The 26,178-nt window shown below is 33.3% G+C and overlaps 2 protein-coding genes across 3 annotated transcripts; both read left to right on the plus strand.

Moving 5' to 3' along the window:
• The first annotated feature begins 1,467 nt into the window (after positions 1 to 1,467).
• On the plus strand, positions 1,468 to 12,737 carry LOC108219066 (protein TRANSPARENT TESTA 9). Of its 2 annotated transcripts, none has more exons than XM_017392318.2 (21): positions 1,468 to 1,912; positions 3,725 to 3,776; positions 3,877 to 3,953; positions 4,040 to 4,173; positions 4,266 to 4,362; positions 4,484 to 4,541; positions 4,903 to 5,011; positions 5,113 to 5,236; positions 5,328 to 5,514; positions 5,642 to 5,952; positions 7,002 to 7,090; positions 7,166 to 7,236; positions 7,686 to 7,796; positions 8,236 to 8,301; positions 9,854 to 9,991; positions 10,101 to 10,206; positions 10,284 to 10,355; positions 10,510 to 10,562; positions 10,708 to 10,867; positions 11,254 to 11,420; positions 12,112 to 12,737. In XM_017392318.2, exons 1-21 carry the CDS (start codon positions 1,860 to 1,862, stop codon positions 12,430 to 12,432), a joined length of 2,556 nt encoding a protein of 851 aa, XP_017247807.1. In that variant the 5' UTR covers positions 1,468 to 1,859; the 3' UTR covers positions 12,433 to 12,737. The 2 variants fall into 2 exon arrangements, with proteins under 2 accessions (XP_017247807.1, XP_017247808.1); XM_017392319.2 differs by having other exon boundaries at positions 1,769 to 1,912; positions 3,712 to 3,776.
• Positions 12,738 to 15,702: 2,965 nt separating this feature from the next.
• Positions 15,703 to 25,285, plus strand: LOC108218913 (uncharacterized). Its single transcript, XM_017392079.2, has 11 exons — positions 15,703 to 15,845; positions 15,962 to 16,174; positions 17,015 to 17,110; positions 17,322 to 17,410; positions 17,494 to 17,622; positions 20,044 to 20,164; positions 21,179 to 21,263; positions 21,401 to 21,507; positions 23,014 to 23,165; positions 23,442 to 23,538; positions 24,853 to 25,285. The coding sequence occupies exons 1-11, from the start codon at positions 15,765 to 15,767 to the stop codon at positions 25,159 to 25,161; spliced, it is 1,479 nt and encodes a 492-aa protein (XP_017247568.1). The 5' UTR covers positions 15,703 to 15,764; the 3' UTR covers positions 25,162 to 25,285.
• The last annotated feature ends 893 nt before the right edge of the window (positions 25,286 to 26,178 follow it).

Here is a 26,178-nt window from a genome sequence, read left to right on the forward strand (position 1 = left end):
TTGAGCTTAAAACTTATTAGAATTCAGTACACCTCACTAAAAAAATAATTGATAATCAATGAACATGAGAGAAAAACTATTACATGTCTTAACTATAGTTCTATAGAGAATTAAAGGAGAAGCGCAAAGAATAATAAAGAGTGTTCGTTTCGGCTGGTACTGAAAAGCAACTAGAAGGAATGGACAAACCACATGTATAAAAGTGTAACGTTTAAACTTTTATTCTTGAAAAATAATTAAAAAATATTAAGGAACTATACTTTATAGGAGCCTCAAAATGAGTGCAAACAATGAATATAAATAACCTGCTGGGACGGAGAGAGTATCATAAAACCTTGCATGTCATTATTGGACAATTTCAGACATCAATTTAAAATTGCAGTATTTATTCTGTTCTAGTTTACATGGCTTTTTAAAAAATTGTCTCACAATACTTGTAACTCTCTTTTTTCAAAGTAATTTTTTGAATGTTTTTTCTTAAGATGGTATTATAATAAAACTTATAATGTTTGACAGTATATATATATAGGCAATTACTCAAATACCAGCTAAAATACAAACCAGGTGAAACTACACCTAGATGACATCACCCACCCCTATATGTCATCACCCACCTAGGGCCCACCCTCGCCACCACTCAATCCACCGCGGGCTTTAGGGCCTCGGCCAAGCTCCGCACGGGCCCTGGACAGGCTCCAGACAACCTTAAGAGCCAAAACTTGGCCCCAACATGGTCCCACTAGGCCCCGCCTCCTACTAGGCCCCCTTAGACCCCGTCCAGGGCCCCCAGGCTTATCTCGGGGTTCATCCCCGGTCCCAAAACTCCTACCATTTTACTTAACGGCATTGGTTTTTATTAGTTTGTATTTTAATAGTTTGTATCGGAATAGGACCACATATATAGGGAAGTATATATATATATTTACAACACAATTTAATTTAGTGTAATGATCAAAATTAGATTATAAAATTAAATATTCAACTTAAATTTTATTAGAATATGTATTTTTTTATGAAAGAGACGTAAAATGGACGGAGAGTATTATAGGACCGTTTGAGTGAGTTTAAAAAAAAAACGACTTCGTTCTTGAAATAAAGAAGTGGGGTAAAAGTGAGAGGTAAGTTACGACTTATAAGTTATTACAGTGTTTGGGAAAAGTAGAATTCGTAATAAAAACTTAGCATTTTTCAGTTTTTTATAAAGTCTTCTGACTATTTTATACAAACGGGTTAGGAAAAGTAGAAGCCAATTTTTTATTAAAATAAGTACTTTTATTTATTAGCCAAACACGTCCTATATCAAAATTTTAATGACCCCTGTGCGTGCGTGGAAAATCTAATTTCTGTAGATATATAGATCCGGAAATTAGCAGATCGAAATGCTATTTGTCAGTAAAAATGAAACCGGTACCACAAGCATCTCCAGAAGCCCATGGACTATACTACAAGCAATCGATACTCATAACAAAATAGCCCAAACTTGTTAGAAACCCGAATCGGATACGAAGGAAGGACTCCACTAATACTCTCTCTCTCTCTCTCGGATCTGAACAACAATCTCTCGCTCGATCAAAAACGATACATACAATCCTCGTTTTAACTCCACTATACAAATTATACAAGTCCTCAATCTTTTACTCTCCTCATTCACAACAAAGACATAAAATAATAACTCATACACACAAATTATCATATTATACACAGATATATATCGTCCAATTGACGGTCTTTCCAGTGCAAACGCTTTGTTACAGTGAGAATTGAAGATCGTGTTGAGTTGAATGGCTTCTTAATTGAAGTCATTCAATATGATTTTTGCATTGCCGTCTAATTGAAGCTGCCGTTTTATACATATAATCATGTGGTTTTCTTTCTGGAGATCTCGTGATCGATTCACTTTGGATGAACTCAGGTAGTATTATTGTTTTGTAATTCAACTTCAATTTAATTGATATACTCAACTTAGGGTTCAGTTAGGAACCAAATTATAGTGTAATATATATATTTTCCTCTTAATTTGTTGAATTGAGCTCACAATTATATAAAACATCGCCAATTGCATGTAATTGAATACTCTAGTTCATTGATCATGTTTTATTTATTGAATATTTAGGATAGCAGATTAAAGTATTAGAGTTCCTTTAGCTAATTATTGTGTAGAAGAGATTAATGGCTGTCATTTTGCGATATTTCAAGCAACTTATAATTTGAATTCAAACTAGTGTATCATAATCTTGTGCGCTTCTATCTAACTTCCATAGTTAGTTTGCAACAGTTGTAGCTTTCTTTAATTCAGATGATATTTAATTGAATTTGGAGTTAAGAACAAATTGTATTGCTAATGGAACACGATGTGTCGAGGTTTAACTAAATGTCATGTGTTTTAGTTGATTATGGTGTTGTATCAAATGATAGTAATGTTAAGTGTACCTATCTGTCTACTTGCAGAGAGGTTTTTCATTATCCAGTGCATAAGTTTACTTAAATGAAACTAAGGGTGGCCTCTATGATTTTCAACTTGTCTATAGGAATATTAAGTAATCTCTTAGAGCTAAAATATGTCTCCATCCTTCAGAGTGTACCTTTTCTGATTTCATTTGTGTCAGTTGGCGTATGATTAAATCTTGCACGTAATCAGGGACATTTTAGAAAATCATTGAACATGGAGATGAATTTAGATGGGCCTGATGTTACTAATACTTAACTGGTTAAGTACCTATTAGGTTGTAGCTAGATTTTTATTAATGGATATGATCGCCCTTTTGTAATTCTCAATTTGTCTGTAGGAAAATCACAGATAATTCCTTAGGACTAATTTCCTAAGCCTTCTGGGTGTATCTTTAATAAAAAGATTGGTGCCCATTGTATAAATGAATCTTAAATATATTTAGACTTTGTTTAGAGAAAACAGTGGTATGAAAGCAGTTCAGTTCCACATTTTAAAATTCATATAGTTTCTTGGTGTTTAGTAGTCTAGCAATTCGTAAGATGAATAGTCCCACCCACCATCATAGACTTCCTAGTGTACTGCAGGAGCCTAAATTTACATCTAGGAAGCACGGACGTGGATACGGCGACACAGGGGACGGGTAAGGAGACATGGGATTCACCAATAATCAGAAAGTCCTGATCGAAAATTTAATATAATTATAAATTAGGATTTATATATGTTAAACATTAAACAACTTAGTTACAATAAAACTCTTTTTAACAGTAAGTGGTAATCATTTATAAGATTCATTCTGATGCATTTTCATTTCTAGAAGAATGTCCATTTGTCTCTTATAAAAACAGCCTCCAATTCTGGTTCATCAAGAGCAATTTGTAATCTCTAAAAAACCTACACCGTCCACCTGTGAAAACGATCTCCACCGACATCCCACGTCTTACTTTCTTATTCCATATTTGTATAGACGGGTGTGTATAGAATCAGATGAGAGAGAAGAGATGAGATGACAAAAAGTCTGAAATTAGGTTAAAAGCAGGTTATTGGGACTTTTCTAAGGTGGGCCTTGTCACATGTGTTGAAGGTGAGTCCACTGCGATATGCGTGTTGACATGCATGGTGAGTTGGACACGTACTCAGCTGAGTCGCTAAGTCGGACATGCATAGAGCTCCCATTTTGAAAGTCTGTTTTTGCTAGAACGTTGCGTTGATCATTGGTTGCTTTCAGATATTTAGCTTTCCTCATTATTTGTAGTAATATACAGTTTCTGGGTTCAGATATTTAACTGATCAGCTGATGAAGGTTCAGGTTGTTAACGAGGTGAACAAGGTAAGTGTTTGGTATTTGCATATTATGTTGTCTTTGGTGAAATGCTTCTAGTGTTATTGTTCATAATCATTGAATTGTTGCACTACTATTTATGTTGAAGGATTTTGTGATTGAGGCACTGAGATCAATTGCGGAGTTGATAACATATGGTGACCAACATGATGCCAGCTTCTTCGAGTAGGACTTCGTAAAGTCCTTTGGTACCTGTAGTTCATTTACTTAGACGTATTAAATGATTTGATGGAATTCTTAATCTTTGGCAGGTTTTTTATGGAGAAGCAAGTCATGGGGGAGTTTGTGCGTGTACTGAGAATTAGTAAAACTGTGATTATTTCACTTCAGTTATTGCAAACAGTGAGCATTATGATTCAAAATCTTAAAAGTGAACACTCCATATGTAAGAATGGTTATATTAGTTTCTTGCAAACTTGTTATAAAAATGCCGATGCTGATGTGTTCTAATTTTTCTTTTCTGAACATAATGTGCAGATTATATGTTCAGTAATGAGTATATTAACTATCTCATAACCTATAAATTTGACTTCCGGAATGAAGAGCTAGTGTCTTACTACATATCTTTTTTAAGGTTTGTTTTTTTTCATTTACAAAGAATCTATCTGCAATTTTTTTTGGGATTCCGCAAATTATTAGTTTTGAAATCTTTTACTGACCGGTGCTTTGTAATACATGTTTTTTCCACTTAAAAGAGCAATAAGTGGGAAGTTGAACAAGAATACCATCTCGCTACTCATCAAGACACAAAATGTAAGTCTTTTTATATGCCACAAAATGTAAACCTTTTTATATGCATAAATATTTGCTCTTTTGTTCAATTTTTCCAATTGACTTCTACAAAGGAAAATATGCGATTTCTGTTAGCTTAGCTGTCTGCACCGATGAAACTCATAATACAGTTGTATTCCCCCCTGTATTATTTTCATACTCTGTTTTAGTTGGACTCAGACATCCACTTTGTAGCAATAGGTGAAGTTTGTGTTGGCCTGTTGGGTATTTGTTTACCTATTGTAAGGCACTGTTTGGTCAGAATCTGGTGGCTTATTTCATATGTGGTAAATCCCTTTTAGCTTTTATCTTTCCTTTAGTATCTGATTCTTTCTGCATATAGGATGAAGTCGTTGCCTTTCCTCTTTATGAAGAAGCAATACGGTTCGCTTTCCATGAAGAGAGCATGGTTCGTACTGCTGTACGTTCCTTGACGCTAAATGTGTATCATGGTGAGTTAATGAGGGGCAATTGTAACCAGCTCTAGTATCCTTTCGAAATTTATTGCATCAATTAGAGGTTAATCTTGCTATATCTGTTTATTGGATTTCAGTTGGAGATGAATCAGTAAATACATATGTTGCCAGCAGGCCCCGTGCAGATTATTTTGTGAAGTTAATTGAATTTTTCAGGGATCAGTGCATAAGCTTAAATGAATTGGTGGGGAATACCACAAAGTACGAAATACTAATGTTTTGCTTTATATTAAAAAATCACCATCGATTATACTTATAGTATCTGAGTATTGCTATTTGGTATGTATGATAGTAACAAGAGTTCTGAAGCAACCTCTAAAATTCTCTCTGCCGTTGATGACATTGAAGATAATCTCTACTATTTTAGTGATGTGATATCTGCGGGGATTCCTGATGTTGGGAGGTTGATTACAGACAACTTACTGAAGCTTTTGATATTTCCTTACCTTCTTCCTTCTCTGAGGATGGAAGTAATCTATGTAATTTTCCTTGCACCAACTTATCAATATTTCAATGTTTAACTGTTGCTCCTGTATTGGGCCTCCATAGCTACTTCTTTGGCATTCCTGAAAACTTTGTCTAACCTTGTATTTAAAATCCGCACAGGAAATGAGGTTTGATGCTGTGGCCTCTCTCTATGTACTTTGTTGCATTCTGCGCATTGTTAAGATTAAAGATCTGGCAAACACTGTTGCTGCTGCCCTTTTCTGTCACATTGAAGCCTTTATTCCCAGTTCTGAAGCTAGGCTTAATGGCTGCACATGTGGTATCTGTTTTACCCAAGAAAGCCAAGAGGCATCCAATGGTGTTGATGCTTTGCAGACTGACTCTGGAAGCTCTCAGAACTCGACTGCCTGTTTACAAAAAACTATAAAAGTCTCGTTACTTGATCACAAGGAATCATGTCTTGCTTTAAGGTAACATACAAAGTATCATTATTTTCCCCTAGTGTACCTCATTAAATTTTTTTTGCAGTACTTTTCTTTGGCTGTATTATATGCACACAAATAATTAGATACATCTCACTTGCTAGAAAAACAATCGACATTATATTTATGAATGCTTGAAGCATACAATTTTTGTGTGTCACGCTGTTATTATTATCATCAAATAGATGTGGAGTCTCGAAGGTATGTTTTAATCGGGTTCTACGCTAATATCCTGTACCTACAGAGACAAGGGAAATAATGTTAAACAGAGGGATTACTAGGCAGGTGGCATTCTTTGGATGATAAATATTTTACCTTCTTAGTTTCACTGATTTTTTTTTACCGTGATTTGTGATCACTTTAAAAGAAAACTTTTTTTGTAATAATATCAATCATGTATCACATAATAAAAGGGTTTCAGTGGAAATTTTTAGAACAGATATTCTCACAACACAATATTAAACTTTAGATTAGTTCTTTATCTCGTGTTTCAAGGATCGCAGGTATATCCCTTAGTCCCTATCATAAACCAATAGCAGTTTTTGAGCTCATACCATAAATGTCTTATACTTCTCGTATGTCAATCACGGAAAGTAAAGCTATGTCCAAGTCAATTACCAATGCGGCCTTGTTCGAAATATAGACTTGAAGTTGAAGGTTATATTCCTATTTGTTACGGAACTTAGTGATTACTTAGAGTGGAAAAAAGATGTCTTAAAAGTATATTTTATGAAGTGTAGAGTTGATCTCTTTGTGTGCACATATTAGGGAGTCTTCTTCAGAGTTATTGGCACTTTTTGCCTTTTTAAAATGCTAGTATTTTAGTACTTGTAATTTTGAGATTGGCCAACATGACTTTGTACAGTCTTGCTGGAGAAGTTCATATACACTACTTTATACTTGAAGAATGTGTATCAGATATAGTTCAGTGGCTGTATAGAATGTCTTTAACTTGTTATGCTAAAAGCAACAGTAAATTGCTGTATTATAATTAGGGAACAAGTATTTATACTCAAAATAACGTTGCTAGCTTGCAGGGATGCTTTGCTCTCATATATCGCCGTTGGGGATGATGTCCAAGTTATGGGTTCTATAAATGTGATGGCTACACTATTACAAGCAAAAGGTTGTATCACTGTGCTTGTGCAGCTCATGTTCTACATTAAATTCTTAAGTTTCCTTACAATTCTCTGATTTGCAGAACTTGATGAATCAATGCTAGATGCTCTTGGAATTCTGCCTGAGCGCAAGAAGCATAAGAAGCTACTGTTGGTAAATGGTCATACAAATTATAGTTATTCTCTACTTTACAAAAGTTTACTTTTTCTTTTTTTTACTGAATAACTTCCCATAATTTAGTATTCATGTCTTGGAAATAAATCGTATCATATTGTGTAGAGAAGATAAGAGTAGTAGAGTACTGTTTCACTTGGTACTTTGAGGTCACTTGATTGTTTTCATTTATTATTGTCCTTCACAACCTTTTCTTATCATAGCCTCCCAAGTCATTACATCATTATTTTGACGATTTTGCCATCAGATTTCTGTTTTCCAGACTATCATTTTGTTGTCCTTGAAATGATATGCAGATCGTTTGTCTTATATTGTGATTTCCCCTTTGGAACAGTTTACGCTTGCTATAAACTCAATCAAATTATTTAGTACCGCAGATCAAGAATTTTCATGGTATCCTATACTAATATATTTGTGTCCTTCTACAGCAAGCTCTGGTAGGTGAAGGCTCTGGAGAAGAACAACTCTTTTCTGAAGAAGGCAACGTAATTAAAGAGGGGTGTGGAGACGAACTTACTAGCTACATAGATAGATTAAAGGTATGTTATCCCTCACTGTCATACTACTTCTACCTCACATCCTCTAGTTGCTGCTAGATATATTTGCCTTTTTTTCTTAATGTTTATAAGCCTGGACATTTGTCCACCCACTATATAATCTGTCTTTATAAAGACTAATTCTCAATGTAGAAATCTCATCATAAGAAAGACCAAGTCAAGACTCTGCTTATAATTTCCAAATGATCGCCCCGAATATCAAGCTTTATAAAATGCGAAAGATAGCTTTAGTTTTGTGTATGTATCATGTACATGCTATTTGTTGTCCTACTCCTGTGGTGTTATATTTGATTTTAGCCAAAAAATTTGGGCAATTCAGAGAGTGACTTCTCCACTTTTTTGCATGATATGATTCCTGTTTATGTAGTTGCATCAAATACACTCTCTTGTTGTATCATATTCAATTCATTTGTTTGATCAGAATCAGTATGGAGTATCGTGCTCCTGCCCAGAAGTTGCAGAAAGCCCTCGTATACACAAAAATCAAGTAATTCTCCTGGTCTACTATTTTTTTGCTGTCATTCTTTCCGCAAAAAATATTTTTTCTAGATTTATATTTTCGCTAAACATACTTTTGTGTGAGTATATATGGTCCATACAATCTTCGAACATGCATATGCGTGTTTAGTGGCATACATGTATACTCCCGAAACACATGGACATAATTATTGATCTTGGAAAGTTTTGGAAGTATTTAAAAAGATCAAGTCATTGATAAATCAACGGTGCTAAACTGACATGTTAATAGAAATGTGACTTCTGCTGGAGAAGCCATGAATACAAAATAATTACGAAAGCATTGAAATTTTCTTACAGTTAATATGTTTCATTAACCTTTTAGAGGGAAACAATTATGATGGAATTTATAAATCATAGATACGGATATGATGAGGTAACATAGATACGGATTGCAGTGAACATACATACGTACATACATACATACATACATACATACATACATACGTACGTACGTAAGTATGTATGTATGTATGTAGGCAAATGATCAAATAGAAACCAAACTTAATGTAGAAACTAGAAACTAATGATATGTACCAACTTTTAAAAGTGAATCAAGTAACCAGTTGTTCCCTCTCTCCTCCCTGATGTATGACACCCCTCCATCCACATCCACTCACCTTCAGAATCAAAATATATACATACAATCATATGTGTTACCCTTATATGCAGTGCAATGATTTAGCATCACCGCTGCCATTGATTTAATATTATGGCCAGCATAGATTCTAAAGAACCCGCAAAAATAGAAAACATCTTCCTCTCTCTTTCTTTGGATCTTATCGTTCCTCTCTATCGCTCATCTCCTTTAGTTTACTGATTGTCTTTATCTCATTACATATCATCTTTCTCTTTGGCATCACCAATTTCTGTTAAGGAAATCATCAAATTGTATTGTATAAACTACTAAGAATCACTAATCTTAATATGTATAAATGAAGTGAAGAGAAGATGAAGAGCATGATAGTATGCAATGATGTTGAAGATGGAGATTAACAAAGGAAGGAAAAGCAAAGATATTGCCTTAATTTAAGATATTGAATGTTGTGATCAAACTTCAAAGTAATGCTTATATGATTATAGCAGGTGAGGTACTATACATACATCATACATATATATATATATGTAAATGGGGCTGGGAGGAAAGAATGTCTACAAAAATACTCTTAGTTTCTACTTTTTATTTAAAAAGGTTTCTATTAGAATAAGATCCTGTATAGGCAAATATATTGCTAAGGAGAGATGTGTGGAACTAGACAGTGGATGATATAATTGCAAATAATTTTTCTTGTTATTACTTTGTCGTCTTTTTTTTCTGTATGATTTTAGTTTAAGAAATTTAGAGCTTAGAGTACGAAGTAATCAACCTTTACTGCTTTGTGGTATTTAAGTACAAAGTTTTTTTTTACCAATGTATTGTGTTGCCACTGCCTTCACTGAATAAAGCCTAGAAGAGTTTGTGTAAACACACAGTTCTTTTTTGTTGTCGAGTGTGTAAACCTATTTTGTAAATGCTGTTGCAGGTTTTTGACGCATTGGTCAGTCTTTTTTGTCGATCAGATATCTCTGCAGAAACATTGTGGGATGGTGGGTGGCTTCTACGACAGTTGCTTCCTTATAGGGAAACTGAGTTCAACAACAACCACCTTAATTTACTGAAAGTAAGTTATTTGGAATTAAATTACTCTTGCCTGATGCTTGCATAATGATTTTCCTTTAAATTTAGTAGCATATACATTATGTAATGACAAGCTAGTTTCTCACGCATAGGATTCATATATGAAGTGCAATAGTCGTCTCATTGAAGAATTTAGAGGATCCTGGCCTGATCTACTTATAACAGTCCTCTGTGATGAATGGAGAAAATGCAAAAGAGGTATTGTTTAGTGAAATAAACACGTGTTTCTTTCTCACATTTGGCTTGTTACTTAGTAATAAATTGTTTAATTGTAGCAATTGAGGCTTCCTCACCTCGGAAAGAGCTCAAATGCATACTCCTTCCGCAACACAAGCTCTTAGCAGAAGGTTTGACAACATTTAACTATATTTGTATATCTTCAAGTATTGTCAGTTCTTGATTCTTAGTATCATAGGTCTATTGTTGATCAAGATTATCTACATTGATGTAGCTGTTCTAACTTTCATGTATTGAAATCTGTTGTCCTGTGACTTCTATTAGATCAGAGTGATTCGTCCCTTGCCGCTGGTGAAAGAATGCGGGAATTGGTGAAGGTTGTTTGCAACTCAATATTTACAGCAGAATTATTTAGAGCATAAGTGTACCTACATTCAAATGCTAACTCAAGCATTGGTAAATTGTTGACTAATTAATTTTTTTTATCTTTTATTCTGATCCCTTTGTTTTTTTCTTCATTAGGTGTTTGTACTGTTTCATCAACTCCGTATTTTCTCAGTTGGCAGACCTTTGCCGGACCAACCTCCAATAAATCCCCCAATTGATTTCCCAGAGAAGTGCAGAGCAAAAATTGCAGGTGTAGATAACATTGGTCCAAAACCAAGTACCGAGTTAAGTCTTGGTATGCCTCTTGCTTGATCTGCTCTATGTTACTCGGACTCTTCATTTTACCTTCAAGTACCCATGTAGGACACTAGAAACTCGGACATGGACACTTATTTTAGGCCAAAAACATTTATACTTTTCAAAATGTTGCTGAGTCCGATACTTGGACATGTATCCATGTTGGACACTTGTAGCGGAGTCCAAGTAGCATAGGATCTGCCATATCTTTGTCCCTTTTAACCCTCTCACTTGATATTTTTATTTAATGATCGCAATATGTTCCAGGATATACATTGATTATATTTATATAATTGAAGAAACATGGAGTTGTTTTCTGGAGAAGAATACTATTATTCACTATGATTAGGGAATTTATTATATTTTGATGTTTTTAATTTTCAGCTGATGCTGTGCCATGTAAAATTGCTTTTGAGAGAGGTAAAGAACGCCATTTTTTCTTTTTGGCAATCTCGCTGGGAAGCTCTGGCTGGGTTGTTCTTGCAGAAGAATTAAGCTCTAAAGTACGTCGTGGGGTGGTTCGCATTATTGCACCTTTGGCTGGATGTAATGTAAGTGTGATTGTAATATAAAAACAACTCTATAGTTGTACAATTTGGGACTCCAATTTGAATGTGTAGCTTATGGGTTATCTAGCTCCCAATTAGAGTAGAATGTCTCAATTTAGGCCTCATCCCCGATTATGACCGATTTAGGGTAAACTAGTGTTTGTTAACCCCAGTTAGGGACGATTTTCCCAATTAAGACCTGTAGGAGGCAAATTGGGGCTTGTTAACCCCAAATAGGTAATTAAGGGATAAAACTCCAACTTCAAGACCAATCAAGGTATAAGATTCCAACTTACGAGCAGTTAGGTCGTGTTGAGGGTCGTTAACCCTGATAAAGGTCCAAAATTTGACCTTTTCAGAATTCACCTCTGCATTAAGCTTCCTTTTCTAACTCCCGTAAAAACTGAATCTCCAGTTTTCTTATGACTGATTGTGCAGTTCAAAATTCCAAACTGTACTCTGCTTTTTTCACATCAACTGTACTGCTGTAGAAATTTACTCACTCTACTACATTCTGTATGACATTTAATCATCGAAGTTGAATAGTTACTACCAAAAGGTTGGGACTTGTCTGACAAAGAAAACAGATGTTATATAATATTGCGATGAATTGTTATATAGTCTCATATCATTCTTTCTTTGTAGAAAATAAGCATTGTGTTTTATTATTAATATATGGTCTACTTCTATTCAGCCAAAGATAGATGATAAGCATTCGAGATGGCTCCACCTTCGAATCCGTCCAACTACTTTTCCCCTCAGGGATGCTGTAAATTTTACTGCTCAGGCGAAAACTAAATCAAGACCTTTAGTTGATGGGAGGTGGACCCTGGCATTCCGCGACGAATCCTCTTGCAAGTTTGCACAATCAATGGTCGTTGAAGAATTAAATTTACAAAGCAAAGAGGTGGAGAGAAGGCTGGGACCTTTGCTGGATTTTGAAAGAGCCGTCAATTATTTAAATTCTTCCGACTTGGAGCCTTCCTCACCAAGAATACCGGTCAATTCATTGTGAGTCTACATGTAATTTGATTTTTGCGCTGTTTCTTTCCTCCCCTTTTCCTTTTCTTGCAATAATAGTTTGCTTTGCAATGGGGGTGGGTATAGCTTGTTCAGTCACCCTTCTTGTATATGTCCATAAAGGCAAATCCTAGGTACACAGAGATGTAGATTATGGTATGTCCGTGTAATCATTCTTTGTATATTAGGCTGCCATCAGTTCCTTGTGCATCCCCCCCTGCCTATATTTTTTCTCCCATTGTAAGCTCTGTAACATTAGTTTATTTACCGAGGCCAATGAAAAGTTATATTTACATCTTTGATAGTAGACTCTTAAGGGCCACAATTTTCTCTTCATTTTTTGCAGTGAAAGATAACTTGGTAAGAAACGAACATAAAAAGAATTTGTATATTCCTCTACTAGTGTTTTCCCTTTCTTTAAGTGAAAAAAGATGTTGGATTTTTTTACCATGCTTTTTAACCGATTGCCCAGCTACACGAGAGGCAATTTTGCCTTGCCGGTTCTCATGATGTCCATAGTCTTCACAGGGTGATATGCAGATAATAGATATGCTGCAAATATTTACTATGTCTGGAGCCTCGTACATTTATTACATGGATTGGTACTTGGTAACACGCACACGAGTACGTAAATCTTATTCGGGCGATGTGCATCTTTAGAACATCTCCGGATGATTTGGGTAGAGGGTCTTGGTTCAAATAAAATTTTCGGAGACTTTTAGAGCATCTCCAAGAATATCTCTTATTTTAGTCCCATCAAATATAGTGAAATAATGATTTTCTAAAATATAGATAAATAAAAAGTTATTTTACTCCGGCGGTAATGCTTATGATATTTCCGTATATATTGAAATACTATATTTAATTTTTTTTTGAAACGAAAATACTATATTTAATATGTGAAGCTTGAATTTCAATTTCATTTTTTATAATGCATGATTGGGGTGAGATAAAAAGGGTGAGATTGGAGAGGGAGTTGAACCATGTAAGAGCATCACTAATATGGGTTGTTAAAATAGTTGTCAAATTTTGTTAACTCTACATGTATTAGTTTTTTATTTTATATCTTCATCATATTATTTTTGATAACTTTTTTTATGAAATACACTTCAATAGTTTGACAACTACAAAAATCGGTAATGTGATCCCTACATAAATATTATATATTTATTTCAATTAATGTTACCTACAAAAATAGGTAAGATGAAATATAATTTTTAAATAATATTTAATTTTTAGTTAAACGAGGAAGTTGTCAAATTCCGTGATCTTGACTCTTGAGAGGCATCTTGACCATCATGGATCTCAAATAGGTAGACAACCATAAGTGTATGAGAATTGACCACCTCTATCGGAGTTGATCTTGGACTGATTTCAACCTTCAAACAAGGATTAAGTTTTAATAAAAATTCATTCTTTCCTACTTATCCGTCACTTTTCCATCTTGTCGAGTTCACATATTTATAAAATATAAAATACAAGAGTGTAAAAAATATTATTGAAGTTACACTTTTAAATATATTCACTCTTAAATATATTCTGACTTCTTAGCTATCACATATTTGATATTGTATCTTGCAAATATGTCAGACACATATAATGTCATGTATCGTCTTCGGTCTACGTGTATTTAAACATAGAGTTACAAGTTAAAAGTAGTGTCGAAAAAAATCAGAATCAGATTTAATTGATAAAGTCACGAATTAAAAATTAATCGGGGATAACTAAATTGATCGAAGATTAATTAAATTAGAAATTTATCAGTTCAGCGAACAACAAAACATGAAATAGTTGGTGATTAATCATAATTAATCATGAATTTTTAGAATAGAGGCTAAAAGATATATATATAACTAGGCGATACAATTCAAGAATATAGTTTTTGCCTATATTTGTTTCTTTAATTCACAAGGTGTTTCAAAGAAAAAATTATGAAACATTTAAAATATCTTATTTTGTACAAATAAACATTTATTTTTCAAAAATAACTTTTTGACATCAGTAATTTATTTAAAAAAATAAAATAACAAAACGCAATTCCTCTGAAATAGCGATCATAAGTCTGATCATTTTAAATAACATTGAGATATTTTTGCAATTATTTTTTAAGATAAAAAGAAATTACATGACATATATTATAGGAATCCAAATTTATATATAGGGTATTGCTTAAAGAAGAACACTCTTAAAAGAATAACGAAGAACACTTTAGAATCCAATATAAAAACTCATCTAAAACTTGAATTAAACTCTAATTTTAAGCTAATTAAACTTTTATTATGAATAATAATATTATCTACCATGTTTAACAATAAATATGGATTAAAAATAACATGATTCCATGTAATATTAATCATGCAAAATAATATATATGATTCCATTCTAGATTCTGCTATGGATTCTATTCTGGATTCTACTCCCTCCGTCCCCCTGAGTTATATACATTGGGACGCGGCACGGACTTTAATGCTCCTGTAAAGTATAGTTTTATAACTTATTTTAAAAAAATTTCTTTTCTGTATAAAAGTTTGAATGTTATGTTTTTATTCAGAAAAAGAAAATTTTATAAATAAGTTACAGAACTATGTTTTATAAGAGCATTGAAGTGCGTGTCGAGCAGTGAAAAAGAACGTATAGAATTAAATGGGACGAAGGGAGTATAATATTTCATATTAATAATTTGGATGAGTTTGGATATTAAATTTTATATATTGAGTTTAATTGGTGTTTAACTATGTAATTATGATCTTAACAAATCATTTTTTGTGAAAAACAAGGTGTTATGATAGTGTTCTGTGATGTTATCTTTTTTAAGGTATTCTGTTTGGAGTGCAACCCTATATATCTAGGGTTTGTCTAGTGTGTGCCCATGGGCACATGCTAAGCACAAAAATTCATCAATTTGGAGAGTTTTAATTGGTGTTGTTGTTGTAATTGCAGTGGTCCACCATTATTAGAGAGGGTAAACCAATCAAAACTCTTCAAATTTACAGGTTTTAGTGCTTAGCATGTGCACACGGGCACACACTAGAAAAACCGTATTCTTGATGGTGAAATATTAAAAATTTGATCGGTCGGTACTTTAATATATTAATTTATTAATTATAATAACACAAACACGTTTGTTAATTATAAAAAATTATTTTAACTAAAAATTATATATTAGTTTAATATAAATTTATCTCAAATTGAAATTAAATAAAAAAAACGCAACACACCTTCTCTGTTCCCTGTTCCGACTCCCTTGTCATAAACACATAAACCGGAAAGTTTTGAAAATATATTATTACTGGGGTTTAAAAAAATTAAATTGAGAGGAGAGAGACTATGGTGAAATCAGTAGTGGGCGAAGAACAGCAGCTTAAACTCGCCGAAGATCGCCTCACTCAATCCGGTCTCTCCTGCGAGGTATCTCTCTCTTTGCCCATCTCTCTCTCTACATATAGATGAATCAACGAAATATCCGTTTCTTATAATATGTTTTATTATATATCAAATGTGTAAATTTGGGGGAGAAATAACAGGTAGGTCTTGTAATTGGCAAGCTCAGCTCAAAATTGGACAGAGGATTCGTGTTCGATTTAGTTCAAACGCCTAGAAATGATGCTGGAGAGCCTGCTTGCTCACTTGTCGATATTAATAACAATCAGAAAAACAAGAATAAGAAAGGAGGCTCATCATCCTCTCCTCCTTTGTTGTCCATCGATGCCGATTGGGTTTCCGAACACGCTCGTCAGGTAGTTTTGCTTCTCCCTCTTTCGGTATATAGACAAACTTATGCATCATTGTATTTACGTTGATATGTAGTTTTGCTTTTAACTTATTTACGAGCTTGTGTGATTGGAACTATTATTTGCATTTATGTTACCTTATCTAGTTAACCAGACATAGTAGTGGATAAGTGAATATAATGTCACGGGAGGTACTTATTGATAGGTGTTTGGGGGTCAAAGAACAAGTAGTGGAGTTGGATCTTGTCTATCAATTCTGTTTTTATTCATCGAATGCAGTTATAAAGGCCTATTAGGCCTCCAACCTTGTATTAGGTTGTGAGTTTATCATTATATCTCTTAATTGGATGATTGGAAGTCCTTTTTGTTATACAACTATAATAATTTTTTTCCTCGACTCAGTTGGACGTGTAACCAAGCTTTTTCTTTAGACAACAATAATAAATAATGTTGGATGTTATATAGGATTCTTAGCTCTCCAACCTTGTATTAGGTTGTAGGGGTTATTATTATATCTCTTAATTAGATGATCTGAAGTCCTTTTTGTTTAGATAACAATCATATTCTATGATTTCTAGACTTTTAGTTTTATGTGTCCTAAATGGGCACGCAATCAAATTGAATTTTTGGCCCAAAATGATGTATTTATTGGTCCACACTTTTGATATAAATGGTTTATAAAACATTTTTTTCAAGTATTTCAAGTGCCTCTACAAGTTCATTCTTCACATTTACTTTGCATTTTTTAATGATGATTATTAATAGTGTATGACATTTTAATTTAATAATTAGCTTTAACCAAATTTTCAGGTTTGAGAGTGCAACTGACCTCTCCTTTTTTTATAGGTCTCAAGAATGTTGTTAGGCGGCATGAAAGTGGTCGGGATATATATATGGGCTAATGAAAGCTCTTTTAAGAATTCAACCTTAGTCCTCTGCCAGGTCTTTCTTATAATTTATAAATTCAGCAATTATCTACTATCTCATTGTCTCTTGATTGCTAACAATTAGAATATAATTGTGGTAAACCTTATTTATTGTACTCATAGAAGCAATTATGGCCTTTAGATTATAGCCTTTAACTTATATATTCTTCCTTTGGTGAAATTAAACATTTTTTGATTCGTGTCCTGATTTGTTAATGTTCATGCAGACTGTAAAAGGAGCAGCTGAAGCAGCGCAGCTGAAGGCCGCTGGTTTGGATGAAAGTCTGCTTATTCACATTAGTTATAGTCCAAGGAGGTAGCTTCACCCTTGTTTACATTGTTATCCTTATTTCTGTATTCATTCCTTTCTATTGATACATTGGACATTATCTTATTTAGATGGACATGTCGAAATTGCACTGTGGCTTCAAACATCACCTCAAGTAGCCTTCGACCATGCGATTTTAAAATGGGTAAAGCTTTGGCTTCTCTTCAGACATTTAGGTGCACATATAGCTTTGATATGAGGTATGTTGACTGTCTTTTGTTCATCTTTATACTCGATGTCTACATCTATCTACTGTGTCTGTTCACCACCAGTCGAACTTCTAGTGGTTAAGGTGTTTTTTTTTTTTTTTCTGTTTCTTTTGGCCTTCTTTAAGTCTGGATGCATTTTCATTAGTCAGAGGATTGTGGAGGCACATTAATTGACATTAAAAATTCTATGATATTATAAGTAAGATATGATGTTTTGTGGTACGATGTTTGTAAGCCAAAAAATAGGTGTACAAAGCTTCTTTGTGCAGATTACAAAATAAATCAGTAAGTTCATTCTTAACTTTTGTCAATTCATATAAATTAACTCTGTCATTCTGTCAAGCGATGAAGATTACAACTGTTAAAGTAGAGATTCTAAAACCTGGAGGACAAGTAAAAACCTCGACGAAAGGAAACTAACCATAGTACTTAATTACTTATTTACATCCATATTCGATAAAGGAAAGAATTATAAAATCCGAATATATTTGAACCACTTCAACCTATATTAGTTAGTCCCGACTAATTTATCTTTATAAATAACTATGAAATATTAATAATTAATCCCTTAGCTTCATTCTCCTCATCATGATGCTTGTGATATGTAAAATTTCTAATTTCATATATTAACCATGTACAACCGAGCGAATTCTGAAGGGGGAAGCAACATAAATGTATTCATGCATGCTTTAAGTATACAGACACAACTGGGGATGAGGACCTTTACATTAATTTATTACACCAATACATTCTGATGTAGGTACCTGCGAATTAGAGACCAGTGTTTTGTGACTTCACACCAAATGCGAGGTTTCCGCTGTCAGATGAAATGAAAAGGAATGAAAAACATGAGAGGTTAATAGTCATAATTCACTAACATACCTCAGAGTTCCCATTAGGTTTCTGATTATTTTTTTGAATAACATTTAACATAGGAACTCATTTTAAATTTAGTACTCAAAGTCTCTATTACCCCAACTCTTCATTTTGTCTCGAGAACATGTGTCGTACACTAGACACTCAAACATTGATATGGACACTAGACACTTATTTTAGGATGAGAACATGTAAAATTTTCAAAATATTGCTAAGTATGACACTTGTACATGCATTTATGTGGACACTTTCAGCCGAATTTGGGTAACATAGCTCCAAGTAGTACTTGTAGTTTGGTCAGTAGCAATGTTACGTAGGACGAGGTTCGATTCGAGACGGGGGACGGAATCGGATACGGGGAACATTAGTTTCAGTGAATCCAGTACGACAGGACGTTTGGGTACGTTGGAACTTGGAACGTCTAAGTACGATGGGTTTTCTTGAAAAGAATAATAATCCCTGCGTGACTGCGTCCCATCCATTTCTTTACGGTTTTCTTTTCCACTGCTTGGCATGCATTTTAAGGTGTATATAAAACATAGTTTCATAATTCTTTTTTAATTTTATATTTTTGTATAATAGTTTAAATATTAAACTTTTATTCAGAAGAAAAAAACTTTAAAATAATCTATGAAACCTTACTTTATAGGAACCTTAAAATGAGTGTCAAACCCTTCCCTCCAATGTAACCAATTGGAGGGGACTGAGGGAGTATGTAATTATATATATATTTTTTCCAGTTAAATATACAATTTTAAATTGTAATTAATAATTTACACATTTATTAATATTTTTGAAATTATATTAAATAAATCAATTTGGCTTGTGTATTATAAATTTACTAATTGTTTTGTCATTCATAAGATGATTGGGCCTGAAAATGAGCTAATTTATCAGACTTAATAGTTTGAAACACTAAAAGTTAATTTATATGAAAATGTATTGGGCATGTAGAGTAAGGGGCCCAAATACAGGTATGCTTTAGTAACCTCTTTTATCAGCTGCCCTTTATCATATAGATACACATATACGAGTTACGACCAACCAACCGCCGTTCTTTTTCTACTTCTTTCCATCATTCTGCAGAACAATATCTATCGAACTCCAATTTAATTTACTGTCATATGTTATCACTGAGTCAAAGATCTGTTTATTCTCAACAAAAATCCATGTGTGCTCTTCCGGAACACTGCTTCTGGCGTTGCTGGTAGCGAACCCTGGTGTTTTTGGTTGCGTTTGTTCCGGGATCGGGGATGAACAAACCGGGTAACCGATGCCACATCCCGCGTTCCTTGTTTCCATAGTCAGTAGTCAAGTGACAATGTAATGAGTCACAACCATATGTCAATATGTCAACCCTGGTAAACGAGTAGCCTGCACTCTCTAATCGGAAATTAGTATTTTCAGCTACTAAAGTGATCTACATTTGCACTTACTATTAGTAACTATTACGTATGTGTTACAAAAAAAAAAATTAGTGCATATTTCTTCTCGTTTTCCGAGGTGCTGTTTCATTGTTTAAGCTCTTCTTCGCAGACTGCCAATATTTCACGAGAATAGATCTAGTATTGAAAGTTTGGCTGCCATTCTTCGCCATGGAATTTCAAATCAAGTTCAGGAGCTTAAAACTGCCAAGGCTTTAATTGATGGGAAGTTGGTAAGGAGCTGTTTGACAAGTCTTTTTAAAAGTGTTGTACTGTCATTTCTGTTGTTATGTAATGTTACGCAAGCCTACTTTTGAATGATTTCTACACAGCATGATACTGACTGTAGGTTTCTTATGTCCATCAGGCTGTGAAATAGATGTTTGATAGTGATGTGTTTCCCTTGAGTTGTGGAGTAAATTAGTTTATAGATATCATTGTGATGGTTTGCTGTCTTGTCTTTTTAGTGCATGACTGTGGCTGCTTCGTCACTAGTGTTCCTAGAAGTATGGTCATGTAGAAAGGAGATCCCATTATGATGTGCTTCTCCCTGGCATTTGTATATTTCAATATTAAGTTACGTAGGTTTTTGAGCCACTTTAAGAAAAAGTTGAGATGTTGTTGACTTGTTCTAAGTCATGCTAAATATTACCGTAGAACATACATAATTGCTTTTATTCATATAAATGATATTATATTATTTTGCCTTGAATTGTTAAGACTTATGATGAACATGATTTATTGATGTTGTGTTTGGTTAGGGTGAATAAATTAGGAAGGAATGGAATGAAATTTGAACTATGTTATGTGCAATTGTTAATGGATTTCATTCCTTCCTCCATTCCATTCCGTATACCTTATACTTAGAGATCGAATTCACACCCCCAATTTGGGAAGGAATGGTCTATTCCTTTCTATACTTTGTTTTTTCCCAAATCTTATCATTACAATTTGCGCACTCAGTTTTTTCAAAACTTCCCTCTTTCCTCTATTATTTTCATTTATTTTTAGTCATTCCTTTCCATTCTCCCCAACCAAACACAACATAAGTGAATTGAACGGGACTTTCTTCAATTTCGATTTGCAGATGCATTGTTGTAGCCTTTAGGCAATAGCATACTTTTATCAGTTTGATGGATCATGACTTGTATATGTTTGTACTCTTTCAGTCTGATGAAAAAAAATGTGCAAGGCACGAAGTTTATATAGTTGCTTTGCCTGACACTGTTTTTATGTTACATGTTTAGGTAATTGATCTGGAGCAGTGTGCATCCGAGGGTTTGCATGACGTCGAATTCCTTGTACCTTTTATGCAGAATACAGCTCTGGAAGGTATATAGGTTCCTTTTTCACTTCATCTGTGTTTGAGTCTTGTCAGAGAACTAAATAATTATGTTTCATACTCTATATTTTCTTAATTTTTTCCTTGCCACTTTAAGGCTTTGACATTGTCTATTTATCTATTGAAGGCAGTCAAAAGGAGGTTGTTGGTGTTCTCACTTTCAGGGGCTCTGTGTATTCTTTTGCATACATAAACTCTAGAGAACCAGTTTCACAAGCTTTGGCTGATATAAAGGTGCCAAAACTAACTTTAGTACTGAACTTTTCAATTTTCACTATGCTGAGTGTTCAAGTTTTAAAAACTGTGCTGGTTGACGGCTCATTCATTTTTTCCAGCCATAAAAAAGCTTTAGATTATGAACTTTAATTGTGATAATGACACGACCGGTGCTGAGTAATATAGAAATAAAGTTTGCATATGACGATAGATTTTATTTAATATGTGAACACAAAAATTGGAGTATGATATTGTGAAAGTCAAGAGATTTGTTTTCTGATAGTAGGCTTGACACCTTTAGACTAGAATCTCTTGATCTTTACTCCCCATATTAATCTTAACCTTTACACAGAACAAATATATTAGCATTTGAATGGGGGCAAACCATTGTTCAACTTAGGTCGTTAGACCTTTAATATGCAACAGAGTTGCAGGAAGATAAAGAAGAAAAAAAATACGAGTGTATGTGTGTGCTTATATATATATATATATAGGGGAGGGTTCTGGTACAAACTTACAAACTTACAATTTTTTTTTGTTCAACACATACATAACTTGGGTTCAACATTTTTATAAGATATTTTGTTGAACATCGATTAAAATTGTGTTGGAGAAGTACATAAACTAGTTTTTCAATATAAGAACTAAGTTAAACTTATTATATAACCAATATTTATCATTCTAGACTCTACCCAAAGTCCAGAGATATAGTTTAAGCATCTCTATAAATATATTCAACACAATGATAATTGATATTCTACACCCAATGTTGAACCCCAGTTACGAATGTGTTGAATGCACGATTTATCTATGCGTTATTTTTAAAACTGTGATGTTTTTTCAATAATTTTCAACATGGATACTTTCTAATCTATAACTAAGGATTAACAGGTTCGGAGAATAAAAAAAATTCAAAAAAAAAAGTTTGTAAGTTTGTAACTTAAAAAAGTTTTTATTTGATCCTATCCCTATATATATATTAGACGACTTCATATTCAGTTGGAGAGATATTGGAGGAAAAAGCTCCCTAGTTCTGAGCTCTGTCTTCATTCGCAGCTTCCTAGTTCTGAGCTCTGTCTTCATTCGCAGCTCCCTAGTTCTGAGCTCTGTCTTCATTCGCAACTGATGTTATATTGATGGCCTACTTTTGAAAAATTAACATACCAACATGTTTATAAAAAAAGAAAAAGAAATATGCTTTCCTTTAATTGCTTTTACTAGTCTTACGACAGTGCTACAAGACTAACAATGCTTCAAGTACACATGTAATATAGACCAATTTATAGTAATTTTAGTGAGATATTTCCAATATTATAGTTTAGTGAAACTAACTGCATATATTTCACAACTTTTGTGTTTCATTGAAGCACTACAAGACAAACCTTAGTTCCTGCATCTGTTACATTAATTTGATGAAACTATATGACAACAGTAATAGTTTTGTTCTCAAGAATTAAACGTGTTAGAGTTATTACTTTAACATGTTTGTACCTTGTCTTTCAGTAACAAGTTCTTTTTATTTAGGGAGACATACTCACAAGTCTGCAAAGTAGGTTAGATATTATCTGCGATGAGGAAGACTCGGAATCAGATCCTATTGCAGGCGGTGTTGCAGAATTAAGGAATGATTTATCCACTGAGAAACTTGGTGCTAAACTCGACTTGAAATTTTTAAGGTAGTTATGGCTTTATTAACAAGCACTCACTATCAGTTGCTTGTATGGATTTGCATCATACAATTGCTTTTGATGCATTAGTGTTCGCGAATTTTATGATATCACAAATTTAGGTTTTTGCCATTCACAATTTCAAATTTTAGGGGTTATCTCCTCAGGTAAAATGATATATTTTATTGTGTTTATTTTATGGGTGTTGGAATGTTAGCACTATTATACCAATTCCTGGGTGCCACATGAAGATCTAATGAATTTTTTTTTGTTCAATGAAAACAGTCAACAATGCAAGATTGCATTTCCAAGAAGAGTATTTGTACCATGGTTGGCGGATACATACATCTGTGACTACGTACAACCATCTGAAACACTTGAGGTTTGTAACTTTTCTCCATCGTCTCCTATTAAACTCGTTTACATGATTCAAAGGTCTATTTCATGTATATTTTTCTGGAAATATTTTTTATATACAATTTGTTTTACAGTCTTAAATCAATTCTATTACATTTTACATAACAGTGATTAGGGTATTATATGTGGAAAATCAAATATACAATATTATCAATGATAAAACCAAAAATGTGATTGCACCTTTGACAAAAGCGAGTTATATAGTGGTCTCATAGAGAATATCCCTTTCATTTATTAATTTTTTTCACACAAAAAAACAAATATTATATTATTCATATGAAAAATGAATTTTTGCTGATTATTTACGCAAAATTAATTTTTTTGGCTTTTAGTTATAAATTTTAGACTTAATTTTTTTTGTTTATAAATTTGAGTTTTAACTTTCGAATAATCTATTCTATATCACATCATTGTACACATATTATATATACAATAAGCATAACATTGTACGCACGATCTGTTTTTATCATTGATTCAGTACAAGCGTAGTTCCTAGTTCTCTTTCACCATTCAATTGCTGCTGCATCAGTCTTCAACTGTCTTTTCACTGCTTTACTGAATTACTGCCTTATTTATTCCTCCATTCTGCTCTGTGTGTAATTACTGCCCTTTGCTATTTGAACTTATATCTACTACTTGTGATTTAAACTATGAAATAATGTGTGTTTATTTTATATATTTTAGTTAATCTAAACACACACACACACACACACACACACATAGTCAGGACTTGTTGACTAGTCGATTTCTGGGCTTGAATTGTCGACTGGGCGGCTGTAATAACCGCCTGCAACTATTTCATAAGTAATAGAGCCAGTAGACAAATAAGAGTTGTAAAGAGTTAGCAGTAGGTTTATCAAAATCATGTTTGCTGTTGTTTTTTTCTTTTTTCATTCAAGTCTTTTCATGATTATACATCAATATATACTGATGATGGAGATATTTTCTTCAGGTATAATTAGCGGGATTTCTTAGATATGCTATAGTTCTAGGCAAGTAACTGCAACACTAGATGTGAATTAACTGGATATGCTAGTTGCGCATTAACTTGAAAGCATTAATAAAATGGGATACGGTAACAAGTAACTTTAATTACATGCTGTTTGGTTCCGGTGCATATCATTTTGCAAACATGGAGAGGGCAAATACATTTCATCTGTTAGCCTGTTACTACACATAGATACTCTTGTATTAAATATTTAAGCAATTCATAATTATTTTTTTGCTAAATTCTTCTCATAAAATTTTCGTGCTTCTGTCTCTCATTACTTGATACCAGGTTCTTAAAGATCATTTTGTAGAGTTGATGTCGGTGGAAGCCCCAACTGATGCATCTAAAATCTTGGAGCTTGAAACAGAAGCACCCACATTGGGATTTTTTGCCTCCAAATCTTTCTGGGATATGGTGATTCCCAAGTCTTCAGGAAACAAGCCATCACTGTCAGAGAGAAACATAGTTGATGCAGGCACCGTGGGTGTCCAGAAATCTGTGAGAAGTGCCAACTTCAACATCACAGCTGCTGTACTAATTCTTGTCGTATCTATACTTGTAGGTCTTGCTCTTCTCTATTTCAAGGGATCTTCATAACCATCCCAATACAATACACAGAGCTTGATGCTCGTAGGGCTTTTTGACGTGAATGCAAATGAATATTTATGTAATTTAAAGGCTTCGATAAAGTAAATAAAAAATTATCAACTTCCCTAGATAATTTTTAACAGCATTTTTTTTTTCATATGGATAACATGTAGTATTTCACTAGTAGGTGTTTCCTAAATCTTTATCATTATCTTTGCTGGGTCATAAATGTAATTTTCGTTGAGATTGAAGAAAAAATACAGTAAAGTCAGATTAAAAAAAAGAAAAAAGAAGAGGAATCATGAAATCCTTTCAAGAAATAAAGGTTGAATCATGAAATCCTTTTAAGAAATAAAGGTTTTTATCAGAATAGTTTGGACTCGCAAAATCTTTTAAACAAATACGTTTTTCATTGGAATAGTCCGCAACTGTGTTCACTTACTTAGTGTTTATTAGATTCGATTCATGTAAAGGTTATATTAGTTTTTAGTTTCTATTTTAATTTGATTTCTATTTGATGAATTGTATATGTATAAAAATGTATGTGTTTTTACTTCATTACAAACCTTCTTAAAGTAAAATTTAAAATTATTTTCTTTAAGTCACATAGCATATATGGTATTGCTATAATTGATCGTTGAGAATAAAGAAATATACAGTAAAATCAGATTTCAAAAAGAAATTTGCTGAATAATGAAAGTATTGATAAAAAATAATGAAGATCAAATACAAATAAGGGAAATCAGCTCGAGCCCCACTTAGATATTCTCAATCCATCTCAACTTACGCGTAGGTTGGTTTAGTTTGGTCACATATTTTTGTTCATTCACAAATTCTTGTTTTCTCTACTTTTTTAGAACAATAAAAATAAAATGGATTTATTTTTAATTGTGATGTATTCTACTTATAAATAAAACTGCAAATCATCACGTAACTTTTTTAACTCTAACTCTAATGTATAAAAAGTAAACAATATTTGTTTTTTTTTTTTGATAACAAGGAATCAATTCATTAATTAAAAGCCAT

Source organism: Daucus carota, chromosome 4 (genome assembly GCF_001625215.2).
Source record: "Daucus carota subsp. sativus chromosome 4, DH1 v3.0, whole genome shotgun sequence".
In the NCBI taxonomy this organism is placed as follows: Eukaryota; Viridiplantae; Streptophyta; class Magnoliopsida; order Apiales; family Apiaceae; genus Daucus; species Daucus carota.

Coding starts and splice junctions, on each gene's coding strand:
- LOC108218913 (XM_017392079.2), top strand. CDS start 15,765: ATGGTGAAATCAGTAGTGGGCGAAGAACAGCAGCTTAAACTCGCCGAA. Junction 17,411..17,493: donor ATTAGTTATAGTCCAAGGAG/GTAGCTTCACCC, acceptor TATCTTATTTAG/ATGGACATGTCGAAATTGCA. Junction 17,623..20,043: donor ACATATAGCTTTGATATGAG/GTATGTTGACTG, acceptor TCTTCTTCGCAG/ACTGCCAATATTTCACGAGA.
- LOC108219066 (XM_017392318.2), top strand. CDS start 1,860: ATGTGGTTTTCTTTCTGGAGATCTCGTGATCGATTCACTTTGGATGAA. Junction 7,797..8,235: donor GCTACATAGATAGATTAAAG/GTATGTTATCCC, acceptor TTGTTTGATCAG/AATCAGTATGGAGTATCGTG. Junction 9,992..10,100: donor ACCACCTTAATTTACTGAAA/GTAAGTTATTTG, acceptor TCTCACGCATAG/GATTCATATATGAAGTGCAA.